This window comes from Camelina sativa, chromosome 6 (assembly GCF_000633955.1).
Source record: "Camelina sativa cultivar DH55 chromosome 6, Cs, whole genome shotgun sequence".
Taxonomy (NCBI): Eukaryota; Viridiplantae; Streptophyta; class Magnoliopsida; order Brassicales; family Brassicaceae; genus Camelina; species Camelina sativa.
This window is the reverse complement of record NC_025690.1, coordinates 11715187-11725155: the sequence shown is the minus strand read 5'-3', so window position 1 is coordinate 11725155 and position 9969 is coordinate 11715187. Positions and strand designations below refer to the sequence as shown.

The window sequence follows — 9969 nt, the reverse complement described above, 5'->3', positions numbered from 1 at the left end:
AAAAAAAAAAAAAAAAAAAAAAAAAAATTCTCAGTTTAAAAAATTGGGGTTTTTCGGATTTGGTAGCAAAAGAGCGGGAAAGTGAATTTGTAAACCCTACCCTAACCGTAGATCGAAATAGATATTTCGGTTTGGTTTGGGTCGGTGCGGTTTGGGTCGGTTCGGTTCGGTTTCTCGAGTTATGGATAAACTTCTGACGCAAAAAGAGTCTTTTATGAACTCTCTTTGGATTCTATCTTCTTCTTCACAGAGCTGGTGGGGAAAAAAATCTCAGCAATGGCGCTACGGACACTCTCAACGTTTCCTTCTCTTCCTCGTCGCCTCACCAGACGTGAACCAAATCTCACCGTGATCTACCGGAAGCAAGCGACTTCAATCGTATGTAAATCCATCGCTAGTTCTGAATCTCCGGTTTCGCTCTCGGAACGAGATGGATTCGCTGCGGCTGCTCCGACTCCTGGAGAAAGGTTCTTGGAGAACCAACGAGCTCATGAAGCTAAGAAAGTGGTGAAGAGAGAGATTAAAAAGGAGAAGAAGAAGAAGATAAAGGAAGAGGTTGTGCGTAAAGTTGTTGATACCTCCGTCTCGTGTTGTTACGGCTGCGGAGCTCCGTTACAGACTTCCGAAGTTGATTCTCCTGGATTTGTCGATCTGATCACTTACGATTTGGTATGAATTCGAGCTTTTGGAATCTTAATTTTTACTTAGTTGATTTGATGCAATTGAAGTGAGTTTTTTGAAATCTTTTGTTAATTATTATTGTAGAAGAAGAAGCATCATCAGTTAAGAACTATAATATGTGGAAGGTGTCAGCTTTTGTCACATGGACATATGATTACAGCAGTTGGTGGTAACGGAGGATATGCTGGTGGGAAACAGTTTGTATCAGCTGATGAACTTAGGGAGAAGCTCTCTCATTTGCGCCATGAGAAAGCTTTGATTGTCAAATTGGTGAGAGTAGTTTGTTAGAATGTCAAGAAGTCAGTCATCAACATGATGTAATGGTTTGATGCATTTTGTGGTGTCACAGGTTGACATTGTGGATTTTAATGGAAGCTTTTTAGCTCGTGTTCGTGACTTAGTTGGAGCTAATCCGATTATACTAGTTATAACTAAGGTAAGGTTTTTACAACCAGGCTACTTCTTCAATCTTTTTCAACTTTTTTCTGATAAAGAACTGTGTTTTGTACTGTTAGATTGATCTTCTTCCGAAAGGAACAGATATGAACTGTATTGGGGATTGGGTTGTAGAAATGACCACGAGGAAAAAGCTTAAGTAGGTATCAAGTGCTTATTTACTAGGTTTGTTATCATAATGTGACTTAATGTTTCTGGAGCTAATGACTGATTTGGATGGATGTAACTTTAACAGTGTGTTGAGCGTCCATCTCACAAGTTCAAAATCTCTTGATGGAGTTAGCGGAGTTGCATCAGAAATCCAGAAGGAGAAAAAGGTATATACCATGAATTGGCTTACATCTTGTTTCCTTTCTGGCTCAATATGGGATAATATAACCTTCTATTCGTTTATCTCCTGTAACTTAACCTCTCCATCCCTGTTTTTATTTCAGGGACGAGATGTCTACATTCTGGTATGTGCATTCTCAATTTTTTTTTACAAAGATTCTAGCGGACTGAGGAAATTTATTGTTTTAGCTTAACGTATCTTAGGCAAAGCTGATTTTCTCTTATGACCAATAGAACAACTAAGTCTACACTACCCTGTTCTATCGGATTCACCAGTTCATACAGGAGATAGAGGCTGTGCAATTTTACAGAAACTTCTTTGACAGTCTGATAAATATTCATTCATCATTTCCTCATCATGCTTTCACAGGGTGCAGCAAACGTAGGGAAGTCTGCATTCATCAATGCGTTGCTGAGTAAGTCAATTTGTTCTCTATTTGCTATATGTCACTTGTCGTTACAGTTTGTATCTGCTTGAATACTTCCTTTCTTCTTGTCTAAGAATACGTGCTGTTTTATTCTAGTAGGGCTAATTTTTTCACAATTTAGGTTGCATCTATAAATCAAGTTTGAATGGTTCTATATGTACTTCATTATACAGAAACAATGGCCGAAAGGGACCCTGTTGCCGCAGCGGCTCAAAAGTACAAACCAATTCAATCTGCTGTCCCTGGAACCACCTTGGGTCCAATTCAGATCAACGCCTTCCTTGGAGGAGAGGTATAAACTTAAACCACCACCATTTTCGTAGAAATTTCCGAAATTCTGCCACCAGTAGACATCTGCTAAAGAATACCTTATTACCACAGAAGTTGTATGATACACCGGGTGTGCACCTACACCATAGGCAAGCAGCTGTTGTTCATTCAGATGATTTACCCGCCCTTGCTCCTCAAAATCGGCTCAGAGGCCAGTCTTTCGATGTAAGTCTTCTATATTATAGCCAGGTAAAGCCGTAAAGATTACTTTACGGTAACATAGTATGATGATTTTACTATCCTTTTGTTCCTTACAGATTTCAACTTTGCCAACTCAATTGTCAAGTAGTCCCAAGGGTGAGAGCTTAAATGGTTATACATTTTTCTGGGGAGGTCTCGTCAGGATCGACATCTTGAAGGTAAAAATTAGAACCGGATGAATGCTGAATTATGTTTCACAGGGTATCAGAGTGTTTTTAAACCATTACATACTTGACATATTACAGGCTCTACCGGAAACATGTTTCACATTCTATGGACCAAAGGCTCTTGATATTCATGTAGTACCAACCAAAACAGCTACGGACTTTTACCAGGCAAGTTTCTATCACCATCAGTAACAACTTTGTAGCTAACATGAAGATAAATTCAATCTTCTTATTACCATTTACTTGATACCCATTTATTCTGCAGAAGGAACTGGGTGTGCTTCTGACACCTCCATCAGGGAAAGATCAGATTCAAGAGTGGAAAGGATTACAATCTCATCGTTTACTCCAAATCCAAATCATCGATGCAAAAAGGTGATGTATTTATATTCTATTCCTTATCTATCGTTAGTAAAACGAATGCTCATCATCTAACGTTGACACACTTGTTGATCAGACCGGCTAGTGATGTGGCAATTTCTGGGTTAGGATGGATTTCAATTGAACCAATTCGCAAAACACGAGGAACAGAACCGAGAGATCTCAATGAAGCAGAGCATCAGATACGTATTTGTGTCAGTGTGCCAAAACCAGTTGAAGTATTTCTCCGACCAACATTACCAATTGGTGCTTCAGGTGCTGAATGGTATCAGTACCGTGATTTAACCGATGAGGAAGAAGAAGTAAGACCCAAATGGCACTTCTAAATTTTTGTTTAGATGCAAAAGTATCGGCTAAGTTTTCTCAAACCCAGAGTTAATACATACAGTATGTAACATAATGGTAAAATATAAAATTGTTTGTAATGAAACTAGTATTCAATAAATTAAACATCAAGTGAACAACATTTCAGAAACTGAAAACTAGAAAAGCTCTACAACAACATATAAAACAGTAAAAAACAAGTCATTACACATCGATGGCATCTCCAGTAGATGAGCCACGATCATCTTCTGCCGGAACCACCACGTTGTCATACACTAACGCAGCTGTGGCTCCTCCAAGCAGAGGCCCAACCCAATACACAGCTTGGTTCTTGAAACTTCCATAAATCATCGCCGACCCAAAGGCACACGCTGGGTTCATGGACCCTCCAGAGAACGGACCAGCGGCTAGAACATTGGCTCCCGCAACAAACCCTATGAATATAGGTCCTACGGCTAAAGGTAGACCACGTCTCGGATCGTTAGCCGTGAACACGGTATAGACCAGGACGAACGCTAAAACACCTTCAAGAATCGATGCTCCAAATCCCGTCATTTCTCCGGCAATCTTATAGATCGGTACGTGCTGATAATAAATTCAAACACAAAAACATAACAAAACACAAATAAGATATAAAAAAAAAAAAACATAGAACACAAATCAAACAAAAATTAAACGAAACCGGTGTAACACAAAAATGTTTAATCACCTGTTCGACGACAGTTACTTTAAGGACAAGACAAGCCATAACAGAGGCAATCATCTGAGAAGTCCAATAGAACAAAGCGGTTGGAACACTAATCCGACCAGCAACCGCCATCCCAAACGTAACCGCTGGATTCACATGGCCACCAGAGACGTTCCAAGAGATGTAAACAGACGAAGACAACGCAAACGCATTCGCAATCGCCGGTATTAATACACTAAACGGACCCGACACATCACCCGCCATCAACTTCCCTGATGGGAAAAAAAAAACACGATTAACAATTTCTTCTTATTACCAAGAAGGATCAAACTTATTTAGAAAACAGAGTAAAATTACTTGAAGCCATGACGGAACCAACGGCAGCGAGGACGAAGAAGAAGGTAGAGATAAACTCCGATACGTAACATCTCAACGCATTCATACTTACTACTCCTTGAAACTTACTTGAAAACGATGTTGGAATCATTCTTCTCATCAGTTACGTTCAAGTTTTTTTTTTTCTTTCTTTTCTCTGTTTTTGTTGTTGAATGAACGTAAAGTAAAAACTATAAATATTACGAGAAGGTAACGACTTTTGATAAAAATGAGTTAAAAAAAAAAAACATTTTAGTTAACCGTCTCCTCAAAGAGAGTGAGAGGAGTGGGAAGTTATTATTTACAGTTCTCACGATTCATAATTTTCAGAAATGCCCTTACGTGGATAAATCACAAGTGTTACAAATCAAACATATCAAACGTGTATAACAACCTTAGTTTTTGTTTGATATATTTGACACATAATAAAACAATGTAAAAAATAGAAGTATTCATATATTTCAAGAAAATTATACACGTTTGATATGTTCATTCCAAAACAACAACATACATTCCTTAGATTTTTGATTATACATCTCACGAGGTAGGCCAATTCCTATACCAACCTGCCCAAGCCGAAACTAAACCGCTTATACCGAGTGTAACCGTGTGGTTACAAAACGGGTTCGGTTGAATTTCCGCCAATGCGATAATCAAATCCGCAATGTTGGCTGAAATTCCCATCAACCTCATCACTATATCGCCACGGATTTCGCTAATTTTTGCGTTGATTTCATCTTTCGTTTCATCGGACGGATACCGAAGTCTTTTCAAGGAGTCGAGTCTCTGCCTTATGAAGATGCAATCAATGATGATGAAGAAAGTGTAGCCGAAAGATTCGCCAAAAGCGGAGATGAAACTCATTTTCTTGGCGAGCTTGGCGTCTAATGATCCAATTCTTGATAACCAAAGAAAATGATCGAAGAAGAAGTAAACCATTTCTCCTGAATTGGCTAGGACTGCTAGGAGACGGATCACCGGGGTGGCCCCGGGGCTTCGTCTCAGCGCATTAAACCCCGTGAGAGATCTTCCTGTCCTGTTTTGCATAATTCCCCGACCATAAATTAACAACGGTTGTTATTGTAAATATATTCACTTTTTACTTCTTGTCATTTAATATAAAGTGTATTAGCATTAGTCACACTATTCAAATTTGGTATATGAGATAAGATATTAATCAAAAAGTGAAATAAAGCAAACATTTCATTTCAATTCTTCTATTAGACTATATTTACGATGATGCCACTGTGTAGATAAAGTGATAAATATTAGAAAGATGTGGGACCTGAAGGCTTTGCGGCTGAGACCGGAGGCGACCTCCCACTTCTTGAACCTATCGGCAGCTTCGGGTCGTGTGGCTTCAACGTGCCAGCACGCGAGCTTGGCCACATATTGGAATGTCTTAACGAGCTTGTCTATTCCGTCTCTCTTGGCCAAGAACACAATCAGCTTATCCAACGTGTCCGAAGCCATCGCCTAACGGTGGCGAAAGGAAGGAGAAGAGGAGGGAGAGAGAGAGAAGTTATGGAGATGATGAAGAAGATATAAACCACAAGTGACGTTTGTACTCGAAATAATCGAGGTTTTGTCTTTTGTTTGTTTTGAGAGGTTTGAGTTTGAGATGATTGCTTTGTGGTTGCTAATACTTGCGCTTGTTGTCTCATGTTTTGATATCAAAGGATTTGGGATAAATAAAAATATTTCTCTTTGATATATGTGGAAGAAATATTCACAAATATATATATATTTTTTTTAATATATTTTGGGTTTCGGAAAACGAGACTGAAGATAATTCTCTATTTTACCATATTATTTATCAGTTGGATCATGTGTGACTGACTAAACTATGTGTGCACAGAAGTGTGATTGTTTATACAAATGGGCTTGATTTTAGGTTGGAGCTTGGGCCTTTAGCTCCAAATTGGAAACAAATATAGCCAGAATCCTTGTACTTTGAGAAATTATTTCATTGTGTGAACAGAGAAATGTTATATGCACAAAAGTGATACCATATAAGAAGAGCTAATTAATAACAATCTTATACGCTAAATGATTTACATGAACCACCTATTTTTCTAATCTTCATTACAGTATCGGATTTTCTAATGTTGTGGATACGATTATATGCACCACGCACATCTACATCCAGAAACACCAAATATAATGTATAAGTGGATGATTACTTACCAATCTGAATTCTATGAAGAGTCGAAGACTATATGGAAGGTTAAAGCATAATTAAAAAAAATATTTTAGTTACTTTTTACAGAAGATTCAAATGAAAAGTACTAAAGAGTAGCTCATTTAAATCAAAGAAAAAAAGGTCAAGGTAGGGACTAGGTTAGATATTGAACGTACCTAGATATCTATACGAAGTGGCAGTGCAACACCACATACATAACATGCAACAAGTCGCAGGAGCATGACAGATTACACATGAATCATGACAATTTTGAAACTTGGGGTCGTGCATGATTACCGCAAATAAATGTGCCTATCTCTTAAGCTTGATGAGTGCATGCATAAACGAGAAATAAATAATAGCCAAATTTCTCATCTAAATTTTCTTGGTAGATAAATTTGGGCTGACTACGGATTAACAAAGTCCAAGTTTTAAATAACGGTTCAATTTTTCTACTCCTATTACTAGTTAGCGTTCATATTTTATTTGCTAAATTAATATATTTACTTAAAAAATAATATTTATACTGTCTTACAATATGAACATAATAATTTAATTTTCAATCAGTGATTACACAAACATAAATATACTATATATTTGCTTTTGTATTAAAAAATATTTGGAAACAAAAAAAAAACCTTTAGTATTAAAATTTCAATTCTTAATAACTGGGCAGAGATCCAGCGATTTTCGACGATGAAATACACCACCACATACATGTCCGACGCTCATCCTCCTAGATACCCAAACTTTTGGCATTTTTAAACAAACAAAAAAAGTGTCGATAGAGATCGGATAAATCAAAAATCGACCAGTCTATAAGACAACAAGAGGCTATATATACATCGTTCATTGATATGTCACTTAAAAGGACACATCAAGTTAGGCAAAATAATTGAAGATGGATAAAATAAATATTTCTAATGGTTGTTTCGTTTTCTCAATAATCGATTTTGTTCATATAAAACCAAGACTGTATATAGTATATGCTCCTTATCCTTTAATTTTTCGTCGGTTGTGTCTGTATTTTGGAAATGGAGAGACTCTTCCAACATTTAGCAGTTCACATCTTGGCCCATATGATAAAACAACCAAAAAAAACATCATGATTTTTAAAATATATATATATATATATATTTGATGCCACTTATATTTTTTTCTTGTGTGTTCTACATCCTACCGCGACCAACAATATTTACCAAATAATATTTTTAAAATAACATTTTAAGTCTTCTTATTCTTTTTTTTTGAAAGTATTTTTTGCAATTCGAAATTATTTGTACAATTATTTCGATGCATAGAAAAAAAATCCTAATTTTGAAAGAACCCGGTTTTCGAAAATGTCAAAATCTACATGCATATTTTTTTGAATAAATTGCAGAGATAAGTATATTTTTAATAAGCTAAACTTTTGTAGTCATCGTTCATAGTCAATTCCCCCCCCCCCCCCCCTTTGTTTGACTCCACAAAGTTTAGTACCGCTTGCAAATACTAATTCGGTTAGAAAAGATGTAATATTTTTGTCACATCATTTTCATATTTTGTCATATCAAATATCAGCCCCAGAAATATAAAATTTGAATCGCTTACGAGCTGGACTTCTTCATACAGTCATTTTGTCTTGGTCGCAATCGTAGAAGTTAGTCAAATTCTACATGCACACACTAACACAATGGCAGACCTAGTAAGAGCATAAGTCACTAATCAGTTAAAATTCTGGTAAACTTTTGTGGTCATCGTCATGTTTTTTTGGCTCTGCAAATTTAAGTACCGTTTGCAAATACTAATACCGTTCTAAATTCGGTATTATATATATTCTACTGTTAAGAAAAACGTAATATTTTGCCACATCAGTTTCTTTTCTTTTTGTTCTGATTTAGTAATGTCAAATATCAGCCCTGGAAAATATAATAATTGTATTAATTACGAGCTGGATCTTCTTTATATATATACAGTCATTTGTCTTGGTCACAATCCATGTAGAAGTTTGGTGATGTACATCGATTATTCTATTTTGTTTCTTACTGAATATCTTAAAATGGAAGAAAATAGTTTTCATGTGGTCATGAAATTTTAAAAAGACTAATGAACCCACAACAAACACGAACCATTAGAGTTTGAGGTTTCCGGTTTGACAAAAAAAAAAGTGTCTGAAGTTTCTGTTGGCTTTAGAGACTTAAGCAAATTTTTAAGTGTTAAAGAACAACAATTAATAGAAGTGATTTACAAAATAAATTACAAGTTTTCCCAATCGAGAAAAGTTCGTACGTCATGTGTATAATTATGCAGCTGCTAGTGGGATCCGATTACTTAATTCGATTGATTATATAACCTAACCTATCATTATCAGTTACTCGGTTATGTTAAGAATTATGTGGCCCATGCATATGTATGTAGAAAACACTAAGTTAGTCTTATAGTACATTTTATGCTATTACTAAACAAATCACTAATCAAATGTAGTGGTCTAAAACCACGAGATCAAATACTAGAAATCAGAAGCTGTGGTCCTTAATCTTAGTGGTACGTAGATTTTCACATTAGTTAATGTTCATATTAGGTTTACACTCGTTCTAATATAAAGTAAAGTATAAATTTTATACACAAAGAATGTATATGTTATTTATTTTTGGTTTGTATCAATGTACATTTATATGAGTTCCACTTTTAGACTTCCACGCGTAGACATATTTGATGAGAGTCCTTTGCCGAATCGAAAGGCGTAACAGTTTATTTTGAGAGATATAAAAATACACAGTATTTGTCAAACATGTTCACATGGAATCTAAACGTTTTTGTTATACGGTGGTAAAAATATTTCCCATCTGATTCTGAATTGTAAAGTAATACTTTGTCACATCATTTTTGATTTTGTCATATCATATCAGCCCTAGACATATAAAATTCGAAATCCTTACGAGCTGGACTTCTTATACAGTCATTTGTCTAGGTCACAATCCACACGTAGAAGTTAGTGATGTATATATATTATTCTATCTTTTGTTTCTTACTGAACATCTTGAAAATGGAAGAAATAGTTTTCATGTGGTCATGAAATTTTCAGATAGTCTAATCAATATTGTAATGAGACTAATGAAGCCACAGCCATATATATATATATGTGGATGTCAAGATTCTGAACAACAAAGAATGTAAAATCCAAAACTATCATATTTTTTTCTGTCGACATCAAAATTTCCATATCTTTCATGTAAATTTTATACAAACACGATTGAGCTTATCAGTAGTCATGTTTAAATTACAAAAATGAAAATATAAAAATATATAACTTAACTCTAATAATTGAGTACAACGTTTTGCTTTCATTAGGTAAAAAAACTCATATATCAATTATAGTTCTCTTTCTATCGCAATTTAATTCTGCTGACTGACATTGTTGTAATTAGCTAGACCCCCCCCCCCCAA

At 35.7% G+C, this 9969-nt stretch overlaps 3 protein-coding genes across 3 annotated transcripts; 1 reads left to right on the top strand and 2 right to left on the bottom strand.

Moving 5' to 3' along the window:
- LOC104790952 (NO-associated protein 1, chloroplastic/mitochondrial) lies at positions 239 to 3438 on the top strand. Its single transcript, XM_010516749.2, has 13 exons — positions 239 to 669; positions 766 to 951; positions 1031 to 1117; positions 1197 to 1276; positions 1373 to 1454; positions 1572 to 1592; positions 1838 to 1883; positions 2069 to 2187; positions 2277 to 2390; positions 2483 to 2584; positions 2672 to 2761; positions 2859 to 2968; positions 3051 to 3438. The coding sequence occupies exons 1-13, from the start codon at positions 277 to 279 to the stop codon at positions 3298 to 3300; spliced, it is 1680 nt and encodes a 559-aa protein (XP_010515051.1). The 5' UTR covers positions 239 to 276; the 3' UTR covers positions 3301 to 3438.
- On the bottom strand, positions 3503 to 4536 carry LOC104790951 (probable aquaporin TIP5-1). The gene is made up of 3 exons (XM_010516748.1): positions 4344 to 4536; positions 4008 to 4258; positions 3503 to 3883 (listed from the first exon to the last, which is right to left on the bottom strand). Exons 1-3 carry the CDS (start codon positions 4480 to 4482, stop codon positions 3503 to 3505), a joined length of 771 nt encoding a protein of 256 aa, XP_010515050.1. The 5' UTR covers positions 4483 to 4536.
- Positions 4796 to 6040, bottom strand: LOC104790950 (peroxisomal membrane protein 11B-like). Its single transcript, XM_010516747.2, has 2 exons — positions 5647 to 6040; positions 4796 to 5397 (listed from the first exon to the last, which is right to left on the bottom strand). The coding sequence occupies exons 1-2, from the start codon at positions 5832 to 5834 to the stop codon at positions 4899 to 4901; spliced, it is 687 nt and encodes a 228-aa protein (XP_010515049.1). The 5' UTR covers positions 5835 to 6040; the 3' UTR covers positions 4796 to 4898.